Genomic DNA, 26,889 nt, shown 5'->3' with positions numbered 1-26,889 from the left:
AAACTTCCATCCACCTTCTAATTGCTGGATATTTTATCATCATATTGATGCCACACTCTGCATCCGAGGTTGTAGCTGAGGGCCAGCACTGGAGCCTTGGTGCCACCAAATGCTCGACTTGGAGGACCAGGCACCACCTGCGTGATAAGTCAGGTTGCTGGCCTGCAGCCCAGGTGGCAGCACTCAGTGACCCAGAGGCAGCCTGGCCCTGGCCAGCCCCACTAGCTTGTGCAGGGGCCCAAGCTTCAGCTGCAGTGGCAGCCCCATTCACAGTGGGGGCCACAGGCCCGGGTGTCCCCAAGGGGATGATTTCACCCAGTGTTTCCTCAGATGCAATGATGCCGCTGATGAGGGCTATTTTTCATTGCCTCTTTTCCGCAGGGCCCAGCAGAGTGAGCAGCACCCAACTAGTGCTCCCTCCCAGAAGCTAGCAAATGAAGATTTAAAGCCTTTCACAAAGTTGGCAATGAAAAAAGAAAAAATAAATAATAAATTAAACAATTTCCTTCCTTTCCTCAATTAAGTAAGTTAAAAATGCACTGACATTAGAACTACTTCAGCACCCCAAGTCCTTACATGCTCACCTTCCTTCCATAAGTAACTTGTTTAAAACCTTGAGTGTTGCCGGCACTGGGAAAACACGATTAAGCCATTTAAGAGATATAAATAACTCTTCATTTACTCTTATCATATGTAGTGGTGGGGGAGTGTCTTATTATGTTCATAACAGTATTACTCCTTCTCTAGAATTCTCCATTGTGTTCACCTCCTGAGCTTTCAAAGCATGTAATCAGCAGATTTTGCCCACTTTAGATTTATTCTCCTGTCACATAAAACCCCTATTGGTGACTTCCTAGGAAACTCTTCAAAATGGACAATCCACATGAGTTGTTTTGCTTATTCATGAAACTTATTCACTTGAGCAACTAACATACAGCTCATGCACTTTGGGGGCTGCTGGCCACACGCAGTAGGCAAGATGGGCTGGGCAAAGGCTCTGCCTGTGGTGCAAGGGGCCTTCAAATAAAGAAGAGAAATACAGACATACATAGGACATGAGGAGGTATACAAGGTCACGGAGCACCCTCTGGAGCTGACTGTAGGACAGTGTTGCTAAAACACAGAAACTGCACAGGGCTCTTGGTGACCACCACCCCTTATAAATGTCACACGAATGGCTAGTGTAGCCTCATTCTCAGGAGGTGAAACCAGCCACATATCCAGGAATATCCCAGTATCTTCCTTTCAACAAATCACTCCCCTGGCATCTCTCTTCCAGCTTCAGAAATGACAGTTAGTTCCCCAAACTGTTTACTGAATTGCGGCCCTTTCTATCTCATCCTGACGTTTAGTCCCAGATGATCCTGGCCCCTCCTCCCATCTTGAATCTTTGCTTTCCAAGGGAGCCTTTACTCCCATTTGCAAATAAGTACTGTCCTCCCTTCATTTAAACATGTATATTTTTTAAAGTTTTATTCTGCTTTACCCTTCTTTAACTTCCCTGCTGTCACAATCAAACTTCTAGAGATAGAGTCGCTCAAAAAACAAAGACAGAAAGAAAAGAGTACAAAACCTAATGGGAACAGGGCTGCCCGACTACATCAAAGGATTTGCTCTGTAACTACTGTGCAGCCCCAGGCCAGGAACGCACATGCTCACATGCACGGACATTCATGCATGCAATCTAAGGATGTAGTAATAGAGGAGGAAAACAGTAGCCTCAGTAATGGAGGAGAAGAGAAGTAGTCAGTAAATTCTTCTGATGTAGCTGTGGGACAAGGAAGGCGGCCTAGACATATGCAGTGAACTGGACCAGAGGCAGAGCAGGCCGCTGATGCTCAACAGCTCTGAGGACAATTTTTGTGTCTTTGAAGCCCAGATATATCGTTACTAAATTGGCATATTTTAAGGTGTTCTCCATGAAAGATCACCTTCATGACATCAATATTCACCTCCAATACCTATTAGCTATGAAAGAAGAGCAATTAGTTAAGTAATGTGTATTATTAATAACGATGACAATTGACCTCTAGGGAGCACTGAAATAAGCACTTTCCACATTATTGTATTCAATTCCCAGAATAAGCCTCTCCGGCAAGCAGGGACATCATCCCTATTTTACAGACATGATAGTGAGATTCGGATGGGCTCAATCAGACACCTGCCAGGTAGCAGTAGCAGCAATGCTACAGAAAAACATAAAGAGAGCACCGTACGCTGTGAAGTGTACCTGCACGCAACATGCATATGCTCACACACACAGAAATAAACACATAAATACAAATGTCATAAATATCCTCTTTTGGAACAACAGGAAAATACTTTTCTTCATGGTAAACAACTGGAGGAAAAAATTTTCAAAACAATAAATAATCCTGTTTCTTGATAATCACAAACATTACAGGCAATTAAGCAAGTTCCCATATGTTTTGTGGAATAAGACAGACAGGCTGCCTCCCAACCCGATCATGTACCTGGTTTTTCAAAGGCCCGAGGAAGCCTAGATTTTCGGCCATCCGTTGTGCCTGGCTGTCCTTTATCCCTTCAAAAATGTCAATTTGCTCCTAGTAAAAATGAATCAAATGAAAAAAAAATTCAGACAGAGAAGTGAGAACATTTACAACTTCAAAAGAAAATGCTTAGTATTTATTTGTGAAAGAGTAATTAAAGTGTGGCACCCTTCCAGAGAGCTCTGAGAGGGGCTACGGCAAACGCCTAGAGGGTATGTTTTAATTAGCAGACCATCTATGAAACAGCCCTTCCATAAACTATATAATTCTTCAAGGTAGCATGCCGACAAGACAATCTGATGCCAGTTTTCACTTTTAATTACTATACAGATGGCAATGACGAATATTTAGTCAGTTAATGTTTATGACATCTTTTGGAAGGCTTCCACAGTAAGGTTTTCCTGCCTAACATTGCTATTAAGTTTAGAGCTTGTCATGCATAGGTTAAATATTACCTTAAGATTTAAACACTCTATGGTGGTGGTAATTACTTACGATACTACAGCTCTACAAAATGCCATTCTCTCAAAGACACTGAACACTGTTCATGTACATCATGAACACACATTTCCTTGTTAAATAAAATGGCTTATTTTAAATAATGTTAATTTTGAAATTGGCTAGGTATTAGTGGTAAGTACGTGTATAAAGCCTCAATTTCACTTCCAAGGTATTAACAGTTAACTATGTAACTTTGGTGAAAATATTTTAAATCCAACAGAGCAGGTCCTCAAATAATATTGTTTTGTTCAATGTTATTTTGTTAGAACGAAACCCAATTCCTGGCTGGGGCGCATGTCTGCCTGGAGTTTACACATTGTCTCTACATCTGCGTAGGTTTTCTCTGGACACTTTGGTTTTCACCCAGACCCCAGAGCCTTTCCCGTTAGGTAAACTGGCAGATCTACTTGGTCCCTGTGTGAGTGAGGGTGGGTATGCGTGTGTGAGTGTGCCCTGAGATGGCATGATACCTTCAGGATGGTACCTACCTTGTTCCCTGAGCTGCCAGAATAGGCTCCAAATACCTGAGAACCTGAGTTAAAATAACTGGATAAATTATCAACTTACTTATTATTACACATGTTTCTGAAATTTATGTATAGCTCACATTTATTTCAATGTGTAATATCAGAAATGTTTTGGTCTTTAATTAGAAGTTGAGTGATGCTTTTGTGACCATAAATATGCCATAGGATCTTAATTCTTGTTTATATCAATTAGCCTGAGGTAAACTGGTTTTGTGATAGATGGTCTCGATTCAAGTCACAGTTTCAAGAACCTGTCAAAAGAAGTTAAGTGAACGCTTACTACACATTATCTAGACAAAGAGATTTAGGAAATAAAATCTCCCCTTTTCAAGAGAAACAAGATCATGTTCTAAAAGAAATAATGAATGCTCCCGTTAGAAATTTTGCATGTGATTTTGATACTAAGAATCTAGTTTAAAAACTGAATTATATGCCAGGCATGGTGATGCCCACCTGTAATCCTTCCACTCTAGGAGGCTGACAGAGGTAGATTGATTGAGCTCAGGAGTTTGAGACCAGCCTGAATGAGAGTGAGACCTGTCTCCACTAAAAATAGAAAAACCAGCAGGGCTTTGCAGCAAGTGCCTGTAGTCCCAGCTACTCAGGAGGCTGAGGCAGGAGGATCACTTAAGCTCAAGAATTTGAGGTTACGGGCGGCGCCTGTGGCTCAGTGAGTAGGGCGCCGGCCCCATATGCCGAGGGTGGCGGGTTCAAACCCAGCCCCGCCCAAACTGCAACAAAAAATAGCCGGGCGTTGTGGTGGGCGCCTGTAGTCCCAGCTGCTTGGGAGGCTGAGGTAACAGAATCGCGTAAGCCCAAGAATTAGAGGTTGCTGTGAGCCGTGTGACGCCACGGCACTCTACCCGAGGGTGGTACAGTGAGACTCTGTCTCTACAAAAAAAAAAAAAAAAAGAATTTGAGGTTACTATGGGCTACAATGAAGCCACAGCACTCAACCCCACAGTGACAGAGTGAGATTCTGTCTCAAAAAGAACAAAAACAAATAACACTAGAATTATAGTTCTCAGAACCTTGTATCTTTGTCCTGAAGGCTGAGGTAGGGTAAGAAGCACTTTATATATACATCATCACATTTAATCCTCACAGTTTCACGGGGGAGAAATCATCCCATTTTTGTTTTACTGATTTAAAAAATAAGTTAGAGACTCTGACAAACTTGCTAACTAATGAAATTTGACCTCAGATCTCTTTTACTTGAAAATAATCTTCATTATCAATAAAAAGGACATGATTTTAAGGCCTGAAACAAACTGACAGCATCTGAACCTTAGAAAGACAGTATAGTACAGCCTCCATAGTTGACCACCTCCTTAAATTGACCTAATTTTCACAGACCAGGCATGTGCCACAGTACTCAATGGACATTCCTTACGTTCACTACCTCTGTATGTTGACCAGCTTGTTACAGTCCTTGGGTGGTCACCTTACAGAGGATTTACCACACCTTACATCAGTAGTATTGAGAGACTTCAAGGCAATCTCTATTGCACATCTAATATCCTAGGAGAGAATGCCTGGTTCACACATAATGTTAAATGGGGCAGAGTTAACTCAGGGTAAATAAAAATGTCACAGTCCTCTCACATTGGTTAATTCCTGGGGAAGGTTGGATGGAAAGAAAAAACAGAAGAAGAAAAGGCTGGCGAAGGCAAGAGGAAAGAAAGAGAAAAGGCAAAGAATAAAGCCCTCCAATATTGAATACCTTGGTTGTATCCAACTTTCAACTGGATACCCAATAAGAAAAATGACTTAGTATCTTCATACCTTAAGTCACTGAGACAGATTTATTGCTCCCAGCCTTAGACTCCACATTAAATATTTAACAGCTTCTATAATAATAATCAATTAATCCAGGGTGGCCAAGAATTTAAATATACCTTAAAAATAAGTTCTGGATTCGAAGCAGCCACCTCTTCAATGTCAACTCCCCCCTGGGGGCTGCCCACCAGCACAGGGCCATTGCAGGACCGGTCCATCAGAATCGCCAGGTAGGTTTCTCTGGAAATGTCCAAGGCTTCAGCAACCATCACCTACCACATTAGTGGGAAAGTCAAATTAATTCAGCATCGAGATGACTTCCACTTGGAAATCTATACAAACTTCCTATACAAATCAAACAGCTTCATTTTCAAGCTTTTGAAACCCAGCCAGTTAAGTTTCCAGAGAGTTGAGAGCTCTGCTCTCATGGTGCACAATGCCCGCTTTCACCTCCTTAACTGATCTTGTTAACTTGTTCCAGTGACAGGTATTTGGTTTGCCTCAAGGAACGTTCCCACTTTAATCTTCTTTTTCTCTTCCTTGGGAAACTCTGTTGCTTAAGAAAAACTCCAGGGAAGCAGCTGTTATTTTACTTAACAGCACATATATATTACTATACTGACTTTTCCCACATTTCACTGGTGGGAAATCAAATTTGATTGCCAGAGAAGGATTCCTTTACGGTATGTCTGATGCTTCATGTATTTAATATTTATATACATCTGTCTCTTGAATCACTGTACTTTATTTCATTTTATACTTACTTTTAATTGACATACTACTTGCTTTTTCAAAAAATAATAGGCAAATACTACCAAAAGTATATAAATAAGAAAAGTGAAAGCAGCCACCTGCTCCACACCCACCACCACATACTTACCCCTTGGGTCTTAGCAGTCAGGATGGTTACGAGCCCACCTTGAAACCCTGTGATAATTATAGAAAGTTATCCTGTCCTCTGGGAGGGTGTGGTCACTAGCTAGGACCACAACTGAGGGTCAAGCAGGATGGAAGGATTTCATCCCCGTACAACTTTAACTGCAGGTAGCAACCCCATCAGGAAAAACCATTACCAATTTTCTAGTCCCTTCTCGATATGTTTGCTGGCATTACCCTACCCATGGAATCATCCTACCCATGGAAGAATATTACACAGACTAGAATACCTTTCTTTTTTTCTTAACCTCAACATTAAAACTTAGACATCTACAGTCCCCTCTCTCTTCACTGTGACTACAATAGTACTTAATATATAAATGTTACTTAATCATTTTCCTACTGACAGACATTTAACTGGACTTCAGTTCTTCCAAAATGCTACTTTAGTAATTTTGCTTATTTGTTTTGGTATTGCTGTAGATAAAGAACTTAGAAGTAAAACGACTAAGTATCAGATTCTGAATATTCAAAATGTTGAGAATTACTGTCAAATTGCTTTTGAGAGAGAGGTTGAACCAACTTACACGCCTAACAAGAACAGTGAATGATGTCTTAGATTATTTTTAAAAGAAAACAAGAACACTCCCATGAATAATCAGTAATAGATGTGAAAATAATAAAAGCACTTACATTTCTTTTCTTAAAAGTTGGTGAGTAATGGGTTTCTTTAAAAAAAGTTAAGAATTAAATAGATTTTAGCTACTCAGATGATTGAAAAACACTGTATCTTAGGTTATATGAAATAACATAAATACATTATGTTCTAAAAACCTATAATGTAATGAATACAGAATTCCTTCTTTTCACATATTTATCAAATTATCACTAGTTAAAAATAAAATATCTTTCCAACATTTTGGGAGGCTGAGGTGAAAGGATCACTTGAGGTCAGGGGTTTGAGACCAGCCTGGGCAACAAAGAGAGACTCCATCTCCACAAAAAAATACAAAAATTAGCCAAATATGGTGGTATGTTGCCTATAGTCTCAGCTGCTCAGGAGGCTGAGGCAGAAGGATCACTTGAACACAGCCATTTGAGGTTGCTGTGAACTCTGATGATGCCACTGCAGTCTGTCCCAGGCAACAGAGCATGACCCTATCTTGAAAAATCTTGTAACGGTTTTCATATTGATTTCTTTATCATAAATGGAAGCTTATAAGTATATGAAAAACAAGTCTTAGAACACAATATTAGAATTATCATACAAACATTCTGATTCAAGTTGGTTGCTCTAACAATGTAGGTCAACAAAGGTCAAACCATCAGCCAATGCCTAATTCTCCCCTCAGCCTTCAGCTTGCCTGCAACACAGCCAACTCTCTCAGAATACCTGATTTGAGGAGTGGGAGAATATTTGAAGCAAGAAATTTAGCCCTATTCTTTCTTTATCAAATATAATAACTTGAAGAGTATAAAATATTAAAATAATATGAACTTTACCTTTATAGGCATTGACATTAATACATACATTAACAGGCTGTCATGGCGGGTGTGCTGAAGAAGACTACTGGCCTTGTGGGATTGGCCATATGTGAGACTCCACACGAGACATTTGAGTAAGAAAAATTGGGGAAAAAGAATATGCAGTGCCTAGAACTTCAATTTGAGAAATATTGATTTAGTGAATTATTTGATTTCTGAAAAAGGTCATTAGCAAGGTTAAGGATATTGTATACAAAGATTCTTGATGTTCTTGAGCAAATCCCTAAAACTGCAGCGTATAGAAAGTATACAGAACAGATTACAAATGAGAAGCTGGCTATGGTTAAAGCAGAACTAGATGTTAAAAAATTAGAAGACCAACTTCAGGGTGGCCAAATAGAAGAGATAATTCTTCAGGCTGAACATAAACTAAGTCTGGCAAGAAAAATGATGCAGTGGAAGCCATGGGAGCCATTAGTGGAAGAGGCTCCTGCCAATCAATGGAAATGGCCAATATAATCATTGTTGAATGACTTTGGTGGGTTGATGGGAAATTGATGTAATTCAATGTTTTATTTAAAAAATGTGTCTAAGTTATGTGACGTTATCAAAGTGAAAACCTATTTAAGAGACTCATTAAAATTGGTGATTATGGTAAAAAAAAAAAATACATACATTAACAAATTAAGATAATCAATTCTCCTAAAAGTTTTGCTAGGAGAAAGAGCTGTTTTAATACATTTGATAGGCAGAAATACAAAACAAGAGCCAGGCATAATGGTGCACACCTGTAATCTCAAGCAGCCTGGGAGGCTGTGGTAGGTGGATTGCCTGAGCTCAGGAGTTCAGGACCAGCCTGAGCAAGAACAAAACCCCATCTCTACAAAAAAACAAAAACTTAGCTGGGTATTGTAGTCCCAGATATTTGGGAGGCTGGGATAAGAAGATCACTCGAGTCCAAGAGTTTGAGGTTGCTGTGAGCTATGACATCACAGCATTCTACTCAGGGTGCCAGAGTGAAACTCTATCTCAAAAAAAAAAAAAAAAAAAAATTGGTAGGAAAACAGAATACACAAAACAAAAGCTGCATGTAGTGGCTCATGCCTGTAATCCTAAACACCCTGAAAATCCGAAGTTGGAGGATAGTTTGAGTTCAGGAGTTCGAGACCAGCATGAGCAGGAGCGAGATCCCATCTCTAGTGAAAATAGAAAAATTAGCTGACAGTCCTGGTGCACACCTGTAATCCCTGCTACTCAGGGAGGCTGAGGCAGAAAGATCACTTGAACCCAAGAGTTTGAGGTTGCTGTGAGCTAGGCTGACACCATGGCACTCTAGCCTGGGCAACAGCGTGAGACTGTCACACATACAAACACACACACACAAAAAAATGAGGAATGTTTTTTGTTTGTGCTTTCAGGTCTTCTGGCATTATTATTCACTTTCTAATAGAGTTAGTCTGATGAATGATATTTAATGACTTTCAACAGTTATTCTTAGAACCAACACATTATAACTTATTAGAATAAGTGTCATTCCAGAGTCCTATTCTTAATCTAAAATGTTGACAGATGTGCTCTGCATTCCATCATACTTCTATTTGTAAACCCTAACTGCCATTTCAAACGGTTCTTGTTTGTTAGGAATAATGTACCACTCTTTAAGAACATGTCTTTGGGAAAATGATAAGACATTTAGTGCAACAAAGAAGAGATTTTGATGTCACCATACCATCCATATGAACCCAAATGTCAGAGTATTTCAGGAATTGTTATAGAAAGATCTAAATGGATTCCACAAACACTCATCCCATGAGAAGCTTCCCTAGATACATTTCAAAAGAGCTGTATCTGTGAATTACACAAAGAATATTACTTACACATCCTTTTTGTGAAGTCCTACAGTACAGAAAGCTCTTTAACTTTCTTTACCCTAATTGACCACTAAATCTATCTTTTAAAGAGAATGATCATGCCACTCAAATCATGGTTTGTAATTGAATGTTAGGATATAAGCTATTTGTAACTGGACCATGAAGAAATACTATTAAAAGCATACTCTTAATTTTTTAAATCATTTCTTTGCACAAGTCCTCAGATTACAGAAACTCTAAATAAGCACAGGGCATATTTTTCCCCATTCCTCATGCTGAATACAAATAAAAACCATCAACATTACTTATATGCAAAACTTAAGATGACTCTGAAAGCTATAGAGAATAAGGCAGACCAGTTACAGAGCATGAGACTAGGGAAGCACATGGTAGAAAGTGCCCCATGTTTTCTTTTTAAATCTCCTAATCTCTCATGTCCTAATTTCTTTCTTACAAATCTCAAATAATCTCAGATGTATGCTTTGCAAATATTTTATCCCATTATATAATTTTTGTATTTTCTTCTTAACAGGGTCTTTGGCTGGCAATGGTGTTTAATTATGATAAAGTACAGTGTATCAATATTTCCTTTATAGATGGTAGGTACTTTTTTGATATCATATCTAAGAACGCTTTACTTAGCACTAATGAAAAAATTTTTCTTCATTTTTTCCTGGATCTTTTATAGTTTTATAAAAACTATAAGAAAAAATCCAGGCCTACATGGATTTACTAGAGAAGTCTTCTGAACATTTCAAAAGGAATGAACACAAACTAACAATGAATATGATGGATGTTGAAATGAACAATCCGATGCCACTATAATTGCTAAGAAAAAAAACTATTTAGCTGTAAATTTAACAAAACTTATACCAAATTATATGCTGAAAACTATATAATGCTGATGAATCAAAGTAAAGCTAAAAAAAAAACAGTAGAGACATATCATATTTGTGGATAACAAAGCAATGATGTGAATTCTCTCTAAATTGACACACAGGTTTAATATGATTCCTATCAAAATCTCAGCTGAGTTTTTTTTTTTTTTTGTAGTTTTTGGCCAGGGCTGGGTTTGAACCCGCCACCTCCATCACATGGGACCGGTGCCCTATTCCTTTGAGCCACAGGCACCACCCACAGCCAAGTATTTGTATAGACAAAACCAAAATTATTTTACACTGTTGAAGTAGGTAAAAATATTTTTTTTTAAAAAATCAGAAAGTGAGAAGATTCAGTTTATTCAGTTTTAAAGCTTATTATATAGCTATAGTAATTAAGACTGTGTGGCACTGGTGGAGAAACAGACACATGGATCAGTGGAAGAGAATGGAGAACTCCAAAACAGATCTCTACAAATGTGCCCATCAGATTTTTGGTAAAGGTACAAAAGCAATTCAAGGGAAGAAAGATAAGCCTTTTCAAGAAATGGTGCAGGAGCAAGTAAATGCCAATCATGGCCACCTCCCTCGACCAAAAAGCCTTGACTTCAGTCTTATACCTTATTCAAAGTTACTCAACATAGACCACAGACCTATTAAATATTAAACTATTTTAAATTCCACATGAACTTTATGGACACCCTGTATAAAACATAAAACCATAAAACATCTGGGAAGAAAAACAAGAAAAATTTTGTTATCCACACTTCAGTAAAGAGCTCTTAAATCTTATAGCAAAAAGAACAATCCATAAAGGAAACACTGATATACTATACTTGATCAAAAGTGAACACTATTGCCCTGCAAAGACCCTGTTAAGAAGAAATATATAAGTTCAAGTTACATATGAAAAAAATACTTACAAAACATACATCTGGTAGTAAACTATTTTCAAAATTAACTTTCAAAAGTCAAGAGTAAAATAAACAATCTAATTTAGAAATGAACCCAAAAAAGCATTGTTTCTGTCTGTTTGTGTTACTATCATAAAATATCTGTGACTGGGTAATTTACGAAGAACAAGAAATTATTTCCTCACATGTGTAGTCTGGAAGCCCAAGATCAAAGTACCGGCATTTGGGGTTTGGTGAGGGTCTTCTTGCTCCATTCTCCTCTGGAGAAGGCAAAAGGGCAAAAAAGACCTAAACTAGTTCCCGTTAGCCCTCGTCTAAGGCATTTATCCATTCATCTATATTACTTACTCACTTCCCAAAAGGCTTTAACTCTTAATGCCACCACAATAGGGATTAAGTTTCAAGACCTATTTTGTAGCGAACATTCAGAGCATAGCATCCATGAACAGATAAGACATCAAACATGATGTACAGATGGCAAACATGCACATGAAAAGGTGTTCAACTTCTTTAGTCATTAGGTAAATGCAAATCAAAACCACAATGAAATACCACTACACATTTATCAGAATGGCTAAAAATACCACCACCAGCACCACTAAATACTGGCTGAGATGTGGGGAACTGTAGGCACTCATACATTGTTGATGACAAGGTAAAATGGGATGGCCACTCTGGAAAATATTTGGCAATTTCTTTAAAAAATAATCAGATAATGTCCCAACAATTCTCTCTCAAAATGTAAATTTATACTGACACCAAAACCGATTCATGAATGTTTAGAGTAGCTTTATTCATAACAGCCAAAAATGAAACAACCCACATGTCTCTAGGTGGATGATGGTTAAACAAATTGTGGTACATCGATATCACAGAGTGCTAGAAAAAAGGAACAAACCACTGAGACACAACAGCAACCTCAATGAATCTCTGGGAAATAACGCTGAATAAGAAAAATGCCAATCCCCAAAAGTTACAGACTGACTGCAAGACTTCATTCTTATAACATTCCAGAAATGTTTGTGTACCCCTTAGAATTCACATGTTGAAACCTAATACCCAAAGTGGTAATATTTGGAGGTGGGGCCTATGGAAGGTGATTAGATCCTGAGGGTGAATCTATGAATGGGATTTGTGTCCTTATAAAAGAGAAACCTCAGCCTTTCCACCGTGTGAGGACACAACAAAAACTTGGCCCTCTATGAACCAGAAAGAAAGTGTTCACCAGACACAGAATCTACCGGAGCTCTGGTCTTGGACTTCCTAGCCTCCAGAAATGTAAGAAATAAATGTCTGCTTTCATAAGCAACCCAGACGATGGTATTCTGCTATAGCAGCCTGAGTGAACTAAGCAACAGGCATCAAGTGTTTACTAGGTTAAGCACCCAGACATGCATTGATTTATTTAATCTATCTTGCAGGTTATTATTATTACGCCCATTTGAAAGTGAAGCATAAGCTACTAAATGCCGGAACACCATTAAACATAATATTAAAAAGAAAGAAAAACAATTAGCTGAAAACTTCATTCTGTATCCCAGAACCCAACACCATGCTTGGCACATAAAGGAAGCCCAGTACATACCTCCTAAATACATAAATCTATGTAAGTTCTCACCCTTCTGGCCCTTGTGTATCATTGAAAGTTTGTTTATCCTTGGTCTATCAAGTTCCATAGTAAATACCAAACGACAATTTTAATCCCTGACACCAGCTTAGTTCCTGATCTTCTGCAACCCCTAAAGAATCAATGAATACTTATTAGATATCAAATATCCTAGAAAACAGAAAACCTGGATCAAGCTGTTATTTTCTGCTGAGACCCTCTCTGGATACTCTCTGTTTGCCTACCCTGAAAATGAAAGACACACCCATCATGACACCTAAAGCCTTTCCCATGTATCAAAATATTCAAAATAGTCACCACCACACTGTGTTGAAAACATTCACGACTAACGTCCATCAGTGGGAGACTGACTTAACACTCATCATGGTATACTCATTCACTGGAAAATTATGTCACCATCAAAAAAGAAGAGATGAAACCATACATAGTGATGTGGAAAGATGTCCAATATTCCATAAGTTAAAAAATGCACGGTCTTTGAGTGGCGCCTGTGGCTCAGAGGAGTAGGGTGCTGGCCCCATATACCAAAGATGGTGGGTTCAAACCCGGCCCAGCCAAAAGTACAAAAAAAAAAAAAAAGAAAGGTACGGTCCTTAAGGATCAAGAATATAACATGTCCACATAAAACATAAGTTCCTGCAAGTAAATATATTAATCATGTCCTATGTGGACAAATATTGAGTAAATTACACAGTTAAAGGCTCAAAACCATATTTAAAAGGGAAATAAAAGTTGTATTCTATGCCACACAGGAACAAATGAACAAAATAAAACCATTCTGAGCTTTTAACAGTTCTTGCATCAATCTGAGGCAGCAGGAAAAGGAAATAACCATGACCTGTTTTGTTTGTTTGCTCCTTTAACATTTAGGAAGATTTGTGTTGTCAACCTGATGGAACCAATGACCCATCAGTGCTCCAATCTCCCTCTAGTTCAGGGTCCCTTTCTGGGCTAGGATAGATCCTCTAATGACACACGAAGAACTAGCTGGTGATTTTTTTAGGTTATGGCAAGAATTTTCCACAAAACTCTCCCTGAAAAGTTCAAAGAATATATTGTCTTAATGTTCCCCCAGAATGGTAGACCATTAGAGACCATTAATCTGCAATGCTGTGTCCATGGAACAGATAACTGCTTCCCCAAAATACGGGGCCCTAATTCACTACTAGGACTGGGCTTTCTAACCAAGGGTGTTTCCTGGGGCTGGTACTGTGGTGTGCGTAATGGCAGAGAGCTACGTGCCCAGACGGGTGCCACTCTTGATTTCCTGTTCTGCTATAGCTGTCTTGAAATTGAAACAAGGGTCCCTACCTCTTTGTGTTGCACTGGGTCTTGCAAACCAGGTGGCTGGTTCTGGTGCCTCAATACATGAGGGGTTACCGCAAAAGGTGAACAGACTGGCAGAGGGAAGAGTTAGGTTCTAGCCTCAGCTCTGCCACTCACGACTTCATCACAGAGGCAGGCCACTTTCTTCTGGGCTTTATTTTCTGTGTGTAGGTGTGTGTGTACGTGCACATGAGTACATGTGCTATACATACTTGGGTGTCCCAACTGACCTCACTAATGCAATATACCTTCCGCAATACAAGTGGCTCCAAATGACAGTAATCTCAAAATAAGGAATAGGGACACTTAGAAAAACCACCACAACAGCTAATTCTAATAGGCCTGGGGAATGGAGGGAATTGTGTGGGATCAAAGAATGTCCCTCCCTAACGACAGGGCCATCCCTACAAATCCCTTCAGCTTTAAACAGAAGGCATCTATGTTCTGAAAGGGAAACCACTGCTTTGGTCACTTGCCCCTGGCCATTTTTACTTAATACTAATGATAATAAATAATATTACTATTATAAAACCTTTTTATTTCTCCTCAAAGACATACCACTTACTAAACAGATTATATGAGGTCTAAAAAATGAATGGCGCATTGCCAAAGATTAGTGCTTCATTAGAATCTGTCAAAACTGAAAGATAGTTTGCTTTTTTTTTAACACATACACAGAAAATGACCAAAAGCATCCACGTTACCTTGTTAACTTTCACACCTTCTTTTGGAGTTTGTTTTGTGGCTAGATTATATCCAATCATCTGTTTAGCCAGCTGTCCCACAACTTTGGGACTAGGAGAGAGAGAAAAAAAGCAAAAAAAATCAATGTCTGTTGAAAATTATTTTAAAGCAGAGTCATGTATCCTCATGTGAGCATTACCTAAGGTTCTCCTCAACCCCCAGGATCCCAGGCATCTTCCTGCTCATGTGTGCCTCGCACGGTGCCAGAGGCTCACCAAGAGCAAAAGAAAGGAATGAATAAACAAAGGATGTTTGCTGACCTTTGTGACCCCGTCTCCCCAAGTAACCTTCAGTCACTGTAAAGAGATAATGATGAAATGAAAACAAGAGCTAGATATGAGTTGAAGAGAGACTTGAGAGGGGACCATCTGGAAAGCATTGAACAATGGGAGGGATAAGGAAGAGGAGAAGGATCAAGTTAAGTAAAGACAGGCTATGTGATAGGAACAGGAAGGAAAGTGTTCAGTACCTGGGAAATGTGGGAGGTGAAGTTGAAAAGACTGGCTGGAGAGCGCACGTGGGAAAACAACATGGAGTCAGTCAGGCTAGGGCCAACCTGACACAGCTGGTAGGGTCAGTTAGGTCCTAAGTGACCTTTACCTCCTGTCTCCCACTCTTAATCGTTTTAGAAATTTAGCTCCCACCTTAAAGATGCCTATTTTGGGTAGTTTAGGAGGATTGATTTAGGAGATTAACTTTTGAATTGGACTGTTGTTCTGGGTTATGAGTTATATTGATTATTGTTGTTTAAGATAAAGATTGACATGGTTTTTACTTTGAACTTTCACGTATAAAACTGTGATTTTTTGGAAATGGAGGAACAAAACAGTCTTGGAGAGGCTACCCTCACTGTTCTCCAGAATCCAGGCCTTCCAGCAAATAAAGTTTGGTGGAATTATCCCCGTCTGTGCATACTGGCTGACAGTGATGGGCAGCCAGACCGTCTTCCTCCAGTAACAGGCTCAGACAAAGGAAGACTTGTTCTATCAGACGGGAGGTACAACTGAGAGTGGGAAACCGCTGTAGGCTCTTGAATAGGGAAATGACATTACAGAAGTAGCATTTTACTTGCAAGTGGTATCATTTCTAACATTTATGATGAATCATTGATTGGCTAGGAGAGAAGGACTATTCAGGATCTACCAATTAGTGAAGAAAAATCCTTCTGTGGGAGCAGAAGGAAGCTCATCACCAGAGCCCTCTACCTATAATTTCAGCTTCCTCTAGCTGCTATGGTCTGTTCCTGCCCCAATACAACCACACTTCTCTATGTGCCCTTCAATCATGAGCAAGATCTTCCTAACTTTTTGGCCCAAAGAAAAGGAGTTAAAATCCCCCGCAACAAAAAACAGCCTGGCGTTGTGGCAGGCATCTGTGGTCCCAGCTACTCGGGCGGCTGAGGCAAGAGAATCGCCTAAGCCCAAGAGCTGGAAGTTGCTGTGAGCTGTGATGTCACAACACTCTACCAAAGGTGACAAAGTGAGACTCTGTCTCTTAAAAAAAAGATCCCCAGACTTACTCTTTTGTTAAATGAACACCTCCTTTCAAACCACTATTGAAGACACCTTTTCCTCTTCCTCCAGCTAAGATCTGGGCTTTTAAAACGATTTCTTTTGCATCTGAAAAAAGAAATATCCGGAGTTGGTAGTTAATTTTAAATTCCTTTCTTTTTTTCTCTTTCTTTTGCATTAAGGAAACAATAATGACAAGTACTGGGTAAAAGCTCTTTCAAACCAACTTTGAAAATAAAGGCAAAAAAGAAATTCAAAAAGAAGACAGAGGAATGGCCGAAAAACACATGGAAAAACGCTCATCACTGTAGTCATCAGAAAAATGCAAATCAAAAGCACTGTGAGAGTGAGAGACTGCTTTGACCCCAGGGAGAATAGCCTACATCACCAAGTCAAGTTCCTAAGCTGCAGATGCTGCCTTACGTGCATGTGGAGAGAAGGGACCACTCTTACATTGCTGGTCTGAAGTATGGAAAGAAGTATGGAGACTCTTCAAACAGCTAAAAGTAAACCTTCCATTTGATCCCACAATCCCATTAGTAGGTATCTACCCAGAAGAAAAAAAAAATCATTTTACCATAAAGATTTGCACTAGAATATTTATCACAGCTCAATTTATAATCATTAAGATGTGGAATCAACCCAAGTGTTCACCAACCCATGAATGGATTAATAAACTATGGCACAAATATACCATGGAATACTATTTAACCATAAAAAATATGGAAACTTTACATCTTTTGTATTTACCTGGATGGAGATGAAGAACATTCTTCTTAATAAAGTATCACAAGAATGGAAAACTAAACAACTACAGTCCCATACAAGAAAAAAACACAATTCAATTCAACCGGGGGGAGAAGGGAGAGGAGAGCAAGGAGAGGGGAAGGGGGATATTGGTAAACTCTTACCTAGGGGCACAATGTAAAGGTATATAGCACAGCCCTCTGGGTGAAGGGTTCAACTACAACTTGAACTTTACCTAACAAATGCCAATAATGCAACCTAATCACTTGTACCCTCATATTAATCTGAAATGTAAAAAAAAAAAAAAAAAAAAAACTTCAAAAAATACCTACATGCCCCCCCTTTTTTTTTCCATGTGTCTGTAGGCTGTGCGCCTATCTTCTTCAGAGAAGTTTATCTTCAAGTCCTTTGCCTACCCTGAGATGGGATCACTTGCTCTTTTCTTGCTAATTACGTTTGAGTTTTCTGTGGATTCTGGTTATTAAACCTTGAAAAAATGCTCATCATCCTTAATCATTAGAGAAATGCAAATCAAAACTACTCTGAGATATCATCTAACTCCAGTAAGATTAGCCTACATCACAAAATCCCAAGACCAGAGATGCTGGCGTGGATGTGGAGAAAAGGGAATACTTCTACATTGCTGGTGGGAATACAAACTAATGTTCCTTTTGGAAAGATGTTTGGAGAACACTTAGGATCTAAAATTAGACCTGCCATTTGATCCTACAATTCCTCTACTAGGTATATATCCAGAAGACCAAAAATCACATTACAACAAAGATATATGTACTAGAATATTTATTGCAGCCCAATTCATAATTGCTAAATTATGGAAGAAGCCCAAGTGCCCACTGACTCATGAATGGATCAACAAATTGTGGTACAGGTATACCATAGAATATTATGCAGCCTTAAAGAAAGATGGAGACTTTACCTCTTACATGTTTACATGGATGGAGCTGGAACATATTCTTCTTAGCAAAGTAACTGAAGAATGGAAGAAAAGGCTCGGTGCCTATGGCTCAAGTGGCCAAGGGGCCAGCCACATACACCTGAGCTGGTGTGTTGGAATCCAGCCCAGGCCCACCAAACAAAGACGGCTGCAATAAAAAATAGCCAGGCTGTTGTGGCAGGTGCCTGTAGTCCCAGCTACTTGGGAGGCAGAGGTAAGGAGAATCACTTGAGCCAGAAGTTGGAGGTTGCTGTGAGCTATGATGCCACAGCACTCTACCCAGGGCGACAGCCTGAGGCTCTGTCTTAAAAAAAAAAAAAAGAATGGAAGAAAAAGTATCCAATGTACTCTGCCTTACTATGAAACCCAATTATAGCCCAAGAAGAGGGGGACTTTCATGTTTACATGGATGGAGCTGGAACATATTCTTCTTAGTAAAGTATCTCAAGAATGGAAGAAAAAGTATCCAATGTACTCAGCCCTACTATGAAACTAATTTATAGCTTTCATATGAAAGCTATAACACAATTGTAACTTAAGAATATGGGGAAAGGGGAAAAGGACGGGAGGGGAGGGGAGGAAGAGGAAAGGATGGGTAGAGGGAGGGTAATTGGTGGAACCACACCTACAGTGCATCTCACAAGGGTACATGCGAAACTTACTAAATGTAGAATATAAATGTCTTAACACAATAACTAAGAAAATGCCAGGAAGGCTATGTTAACCACTGTGATGAAAATATGCCAAATGGTATATAAAACCAGTGTATGGTGCCCCATGATTGCATTAATGTACACAGCTATGATTTAAAAAATAAAAAAAATAAAAAATAAATAAAAAAAAAAAGAAAGAAACAAAGGAAAAAAGAAGAGGGGTGAAAGGGAAGAGGGAGGGAGGGGAGGGAGGGGGGAGGATGGGTGGAGGGAGAGTACTTGGTAGGACCACACCTACGGTGCATCTTACAAGGGTACATGTGAAATTTACTAGGTATAGAATATAAATGTCTTAACACAATAAACTAAGAAAATGCCATGAAGGCTATGTTAACCAGTTTGATGAAAACATTTCAATTGTATATAAAACCAGCACATTGTACCCCATGATTGCATTAATGTACACAGCTATGATTTAATAAAAAAAAAAAATATATATATATATATATCTACATGCCTAAAACAAAGCTTGTTTACCTAGCGCATTGAAATGCTTCCTACCTGTTTAATCAGCTAATACTCAACCATCTCCTTACTCTTGTGAGTATTCCAGAAGATGCTCATAAATACTGGATGGAGGTATTAATTTTGCTGTGTAATGACACTACCATGTAGCAGAGGCAGTCTGTCAGCGAGAGGAGCTAACTGCGTGTCAGACACTGGGGGAAAGGTTGAAAGACAGGGCACTAAAGTTGTATTTAATAACTGTATTCTTCAAAACCACAGTTTTCTGAGTACTTTTTCTATATATTGATAGGGTTGGTCAAGGGAGGAGGAAATGGATGAAAATACTGGCAAGGTAACAAAACATCCTGGGTGCTAAGTGCTTGTGCAATCTTTGCTTCTCAGGACCGCAGTCCCCAAACCCCCTGGCCTCAGGACAGTACTAGTCTGTGGTGTTAGGAACTGGCTACACAGCAGGAGGTAAGCAGTGGGCAGGGAGGCTTCCTCTGCACTGCCAGCTGCTCACTGTCATCTGCATCACTGCTGAGCTCCGCCTCCTGTCATGTCAGCAGCACCATTTAATTTTCATGAGAGTGCAAACCCCACGGTAAACTGCGCATGCAAGGGATCTAGGTTGTGTGTTCCTTTTGAGAATCTAATGCCAAAGGTTGGGGATCACTGTCTCAGAACACTCAAGGAAAGAGAGAACTGTCTAATCTTGACCTTTTAGACCTTATAAACTAAAATATCTTTATGTGTCTTGCAGGAAGGTGGTGTAAAACAGCCCGGAGATAAAAGAGCCTCTATCAAACAGGAGAGCTCCCCTCTCAAACAAACAAAAAAAGGCACCCTACAAATCTATTAGGTTTAATAAACTAAACAGCACACATCTGTGAGCCACAGCTGGCACCCTCTGTTTGTGAGTCATCTTTGCTTAAAATCAGAGAACAAAACCAGACAACCTTCTCCTATAAGGTTAGGACGGTTTTCTGGTTCAGCACACCAAGTTTAAAATCCACAGACCCAGGTTTCAATCCAGCCTTCATCTCTCACCCAGCTGTGTGACATTAGGCAAACTGCTTACTGCTTAATGTCTCTGAGACTCAGTTTACTCAACTGTGAAAGGATGATGAAGGTTGTTTTTAAAATTAAATGAGACAATACATGTGAATATTTTATCCCAGAGTCAGAAAACTCATAGATGATTAATTAAAGACTATTGCCTCAGTCAGATAGTCTATTACTTTATATAGAATCAAAATACAGAATCAAAGGGATCACTTCAGAAACAGTTTTTTTTAAAAAAAAAAGATGCCATCCCACATGTAAGGCAAGAGTTCCGTAAGTTGGATCTATTGGATCTGCCACCCACCATGGAAGGCAGGAGTTCCGTAAGTGCTAGTGATTTTAGTTATCCCTGATATCATTGTTGTGACTTATAGGGAAAGGTTCAAACAGAAAGTTTTGAAGAGTGAGCTACTGGAGGATTTTACCATATGAAGGCACTGGGACAGGCAGTCGCCCAGCTGATGTACCTCACTAAAGCTCATTCATCATCTTCGCTGATTGGTTTTCCTTTCTCCTATATTTGCTGGGGCTTACCTTCTCTCAGAAACAAACAGTTCCTCCTTAGAAACTGATACTCTCTGATAATGGATTCTGCCCTAGATATGAACCATCCTAACATCAGTCAAACCCTGTCTTAAACTGGTTCTCATGAAGCTGAACAGAAGACAAGCTAATTACCAGAAACTCATCAGTAAAGGAACTGATTGCATATTTAGGTATGTAAGAACAGCAGTAAAAGCAAGGATGCTGGAGTTAAACAGACCTGGTTAAAATCTCCTACCCTGGGTGGCGCCTGTGGCTCAGTCGGTAAGGCACCGGCCCCATATATCGAGGGTGGTGGGTTCAAACCCGGCCCCGGCCAAACTGCAACCAAAAAAAATAGCCGGGCGTTGTGGCGGGCGCCTGTAGTCCCAGCTACTCAGGAGGCTGAGGCAAGAGTAATTGCTTAAGCCCAGGAGTTGGAGGTTGCTGTGAGCTGTGTGAGGCCACAGCACTCTACAGAGGGCCATAAAGTGAGACTCTGTCTCCACAAAAAAAAAAAAAAAAAAAAAAATCTCCTACCCTGCTTAATACTTTCTTTGTAGAAAGAAGAGAGTGAGGTTCAGAAAGGTAAAAACAGCATGTCCTTCCATAATGCGTTCACATTGAAGGAATCCATACTGCTATGACGATGTGAAGAATAAATGAAATACAGTAGTAAAGCACCTGGCACATTTTTTTAAAGTGAAAATATGATAGCTACCATTATTTTAATTATTTTTAGAAACTGTTTTTTTAAGAGTGACATATAGGAAGATATTTCCTATTTGTCTTCTGAAGATAAAGAACACTTTTTGCCATCTCCTCAAATTGTAAATTGTACTTTAAATTATTCTAAAAACATAACCAACATTCCATTCCCATCATCATTTTTCATATCCTTGCGATCCAGAAGAAAGAGATGCTTTCCTCTCCAAGCTTTCCGGCCGCAAAATGTGAAAGCCAGACAGAATACGTAATTGTGCGCTGTTAACAGACACTACAGAGGCTTGATTAGATCAGCTTTAGTCACTAACCATCAAGACACAGAAACAGTTGTATCTTCAATGAAGTGTTGTCAATTGCATATGTCACTATTTAACCTCCCCTCAAGGAAACTCCATGCCACACAGTTGGCAGGCCAAGGCACTACTTTGGAAACTGTGAAGCCAAATATTGGGACAAACAGCAAAAGAATATCCAGTCTGTGAACAGCTTCTGCAGTTTATACCCCAAGCCACAAAAGAGTTCACTAAAATCATCTTTTCTGATTAGATCTCAAGTACTAAATCAATATAGCAGGTCAGCAGTCCAAAGTAAAGCCAGTTTTTGTCATCTTGAGGGAAATTTTCACAAAGTAATTTAATTCAATGATTATTTGCTCAAGGCACCGAAAATTAAGTAAAATGGCCAAATCCTACTCAACACTACTGAGTCTCTTCATTCCACATTTACCAAGTGAATTCACACTTACTTAACGTAACTGTTTCCATTTTATTTAAAGATCTGATTTCTACAGAAACTCAAATTTCTATTTAAGTTTTTCTTTTACTTTACCCCTGCTCCCAAACAGAATTACAAAATGATATCCCATATATGAAATCCAATTAGAGAGAGAGAATATTAAAAAACCCTACTCTTTGGTCTCTGAGTTGGATTAATTCAGGTCTATCTGACTCCAAACTCCTTGCTCTTAGCCACTACTCTCACATGTAATAGTCTAAATATACAAAACTCACTATGTTTTGTTCATTTTTTGTTCATTTTCAGCTTCTGATAACAAACAGTACTCATGGCTAGGCTTCCACGCAGTTTGACAGGAATCAGATTATTATAATTTTTATGTATATTTTATTAAAAAAATTGTAAGACACAGTTGACAAACTTATAAATATGTAAGACTCAAATACCATGCCACTTAAGAGACAGTATTTAGAGGCATTTGGAAAGCCTACACAAAACCCCACTCCATGGTCTTGTTTTATTTTATTAGCTGAATTAAAACAATGCTTTTGCAAATGTTTTCCTTTTATTCTTTATCAACAGCCTTATAATACAGTTTTATACCAATTTTTATAGTCCCGTCGGAAAGTCACAGGGTCAATAAGAAATTCTTGGAAGCACTGATAAATCTAAAGGGGGAAAAACTCCAATTTAATAAGGAAAGCACAACCTAAATAGAATAAAAAAGAAACATTTTTAATCTGGCGAGCTTTGTAAAAGTGGATTTTTTAAGAAATGGCATCCTGAAAATACATTTCTACAAAATAATGTTCATGAGACACAGTTCAGAAGCATAATGCGGACCACAGTAAATATCTGAAAATGTTAATCAAGTGATATGAACAAGTTATTTTCAACTATCTTTTCAAAACCGCTAAGTGATAAATCAAATATTTGCATTACCAATCTGGTTTTTATTCTGCATTGCTCTTTTCCAAAATATAATACTTTTCTAAATTAAATGTGAAATGTACCACTACATACACTGATAATGGCAGTGAGATGACTATCACCATTATTAGCTATTACGAGTCAATAGTATTGGACTTCTTGAGTGGATGTCACGATTTCTATGGTTCACTGACTGGACCAAAATTGGGATATCCAGTTTTCAGCACAATTACATTGTGTAGTTTCTAGCATGGTGATGTCATTTCATGAGGTTTGATATAAATTCCTAATTGAGACAGTTAAAATGTAGTTCAGCATTTCAGATTTATTTTTTACCAGGTGGCAAGGAGAAGGGGAGGAGAAGAGAAAACAAGTGAAAGATCCAAAAATATTACGGAAAGATGGAACTTTGTAAAGAACACAGAATCGCAGAGAGATAACTTAAGAGGGCAAGTGGCAATTTCCCAGAGGAAATGAGCTCACTTCTGTGTTTTCCTGACTCTAAAACTCAAACTTAATACTAGAGTTACCAACCCTCAATCTTTAATATCTCTAATACTCTGACGCACACTTCCTCAAGTTGTAACAAGGTCACTGGGAATAAGATACTGTGAAGACTCTTCTTTACTGATGCCCAATGGCATCTTTGAGACTGAAACAATTATTTCAACTTCCAACCTGTTTGACATGGGCTCTTCATCTCTGGGTCAAAAAATTTCAAACATACAAGACATTGGAATAAACCATTTCACTACTGGTCATGTCATTTGACTGAATTAGATTAGAGATGTTTTGCTCCCCACCAGACTACTGCCCAGCAGAGATTTAAATTATACATATTTAAAAGACCAATTCTCAAATACAAATAAAAGACAGAAATAGAACTATTTCTAAAACAGAGACTTCTGTGATACAAATTGTAAGCTGTCCAGGGAGGTATTATTTCACATTTAAAAATCTTTTTTTTTTATTTTTTTATTATTTTTTTTTTATTATTAAATCATAGCTGTGTACATTAATATGATCATGGGGCATCATTCACTAGCTTCACAGACCGTTTGACACACACATTTAAAAATCTTTTACTGATCAGGCTTTTATGTAAGTTGTAAATCTAAAATTTCCTATTGAACATGATATCCAATTAGTTCCACACTATCCAAAATAGTTCCTTTATTCAGATACTGTGGGGGGTATGATAATGTCACTTTAAACAATTTATTGATTATAAAAAAGATAATATCTCAACACAAAACATGTTTTCAAGGGAGTAATTTGAATTTTAGTCTCTGTAACAGTTTTTATTAAAGTTTATTAAATCATTGTTTTTCACATTGCCATATTCTTAAAATACTGTATATTTATTACTACATTATATGGCTCATTAAAGTCTATAATGATAAATTAGCCTATTATTCTGATCTTGTCACTGATCTTACTTACTGCTTTCATAACCATTAGTACACACTTTGTTGGTGATAAAATTTTTAAAGCTATATAAAAATTACCTCCAGAAAGGCCAATTCAGTTGTAGTATCTTACTGTTACTTCACAGTAAAAGATACAATCTTGCTCTTTTCATGTAGTTTAATACCAGCAAGCCAATCTTACATTTATCAACTAGATTAAAAGATGTAATTCTACAAGAAAGCTTAAGGACAGAATCTTCTAACGTTGATGGCAAAAAAATACCCATGTGACCTTATCCAAGCACCTGTTGTTAATTAAAGAATTTCTAGCATTATAAGATTGCAAACATACAGCATTAAACAAACCTTTTGCAAATGAAACCATGTGAACAAATGACAACTCTTGAAAAGAAAACAAATTCCTTCAGGAGAAGAAACTTCCAGAAGAAATCTCTCCTGTGTTTTATACAAATTACAGGATGGACCAATGATATGCTTTGGTAGTAAAAATAACCTCTCTAACATCTGTAACTTTAACAGATCCTGGAAACCATCATGGTGGATGAAAGGCACTTATGAACACCAAAAGCATTTCTACTATAAGTTGCGGTATGTTTGAAGAGAAGGAAGAAGAAAAACGATCTATAAACAATCAGCTTTCTCTATGATTTCTAAACCAAAGATGTAAGTCAGTCAGCAGAACTAGTATGAGTTATGGAAAAGGGATTTATTACAGAAACAAAAGCTTACAAAATTACAGGAGGAGCTGAGAGGGTCAAAGGATCACAAGTCTCTAACCAGACAAGCAGAGAAAACAGCACCTCTAGATGTAGATGTGGGATTACAAAGGAGGAGCTGTGGGGAAGGATGGGGACTGGTAACCAAGTGCTTTAGTTTGAATGTTTGTCCTCACTCATCTTGGGTTGAAATTTGATCCCCGATACTAGAGGTGGGGATCATGTGGGCTGAGAACCCATTCTGGTTTGAACCCAGCCCAGGCCTGCTAAACAACAATGACAATTGCAATTGCAACAAAAAAACAGTCGGGTATTGTGGCAGGCACCTACAGTCCCAGCTGCTTGGGAGGCTAAGGCAAGAAAATCACTTAAGCCCAAGAGTTTGAGGTTGCTGTGAGCTCTGATGCCATAGCATTCTACCAAGGGCAACATAGTGAGACTCTGTCTCAAAACAAACAAACAAAAACACAGCAACAGCTATACACTATGGGAATACATGCACTCTTCTAAACTGTTGCTGAGAAACTCAGGAAGTTTGTATTTTCAGGGCCAACTAGAATGACCATGAAATTTAAAATGTATGTAATATATACGTTGCCTGGCTACACCCTTAGTTAAAAATGCTCCTTCCACTTTACAGCAATTGTATTAATATTCTGAGATCTCATATCTTCTTGATTTTGAAATCTTATTTTTTTCCCTATTTCCCTGTTTTTCCTTATTTAAATCAATCACTCTATCTGACCCTCCACTAGTGAGAGGTGTTCTCATATCCAGTCCCAACTACTGTCTACACCAGGCGTCCTCAAACTTTTTAAACAGGGGGCCAATTCACTGTCCCTCAGACCACTGGAGGGCCGGGCTATAGTTTAAAAAAAAAAAACTATGAACAAATTCCTATGCACACTGCACATATCTTATTTTGAAGTAAAAAAAATAAAATGGGAACAAATACAATCACACTGCCTCATGTGGCCCACGGGCCACAGTTTGAGGACCCCTGGTCTACACTCTCTGCTCTGCTGACCCGACTGCCAGGATTCCCTGTCCAGGGTTTCTTGACCGCACTGTGGTCAGTTTCCTCTAGGCTTCTCCCTGTCTGCAAATGGAAGAGATTCTTCAGCTTCTCCTGAGTGAGTCACAGCTTTTTCCCTTACAGAATGGACTGTATGTCTAGAGGACACACACTCTACATGAAGCCTCTGGCCACCTCACACTACACCTGAGATTTCTGTGCTCGCAGAGCTCCAGCCCCTGCTGCCTTGCCATCTCCTTCTTCACACTCAGAGACATCATCTCTCAGCAACTCTTCACCTCTCTAACCAGTTCTGCTCTTTAGAGGGATTCATTCTCC

General features: G+C 38.8%; 1 protein-coding gene across 1 annotated transcript in view; it reads right to left on the bottom strand.

Moving 5' to 3' along the window:
• The window catches only part of SUCLG2 (succinate-CoA ligase GDP-forming subunit beta), a 305,540-nt gene that overhangs the window by 143,696 nt on the left and 134,955 nt on the right, over positions 1-26,889 (bottom strand). The window contains exons 3-6 of the mRNA XM_053599312.1: positions 16,558-16,657; positions 14,999-15,089; positions 5,437-5,589; positions 2,475-2,564 (exon numbers count right to left, since the gene is read on the bottom strand). Coding sequence (XP_053455287.1) covers positions 2,475-2,564; positions 5,437-5,589; positions 14,999-15,089; positions 16,558-16,657 — 434 coding nt within the window. The remainder of the gene's footprint in view (positions 1-2,474; positions 2,565-5,436; positions 5,590-14,998; positions 15,090-16,557; positions 16,658-26,889) is intronic.

The sequence above is a fragment of the Nycticebus coucang genome, chromosome 8 (assembly GCF_027406575.1).
Source record: "Nycticebus coucang isolate mNycCou1 chromosome 8, mNycCou1.pri, whole genome shotgun sequence".
In the NCBI taxonomy this organism is placed as follows: domain Eukaryota; kingdom Metazoa; phylum Chordata; class Mammalia; order Primates; family Lorisidae; genus Nycticebus; species Nycticebus coucang.
The sequence above is the reverse complement of the archived record's forward strand: the minus strand, read 5'-3'. Positions and strand labels throughout refer to the sequence as shown.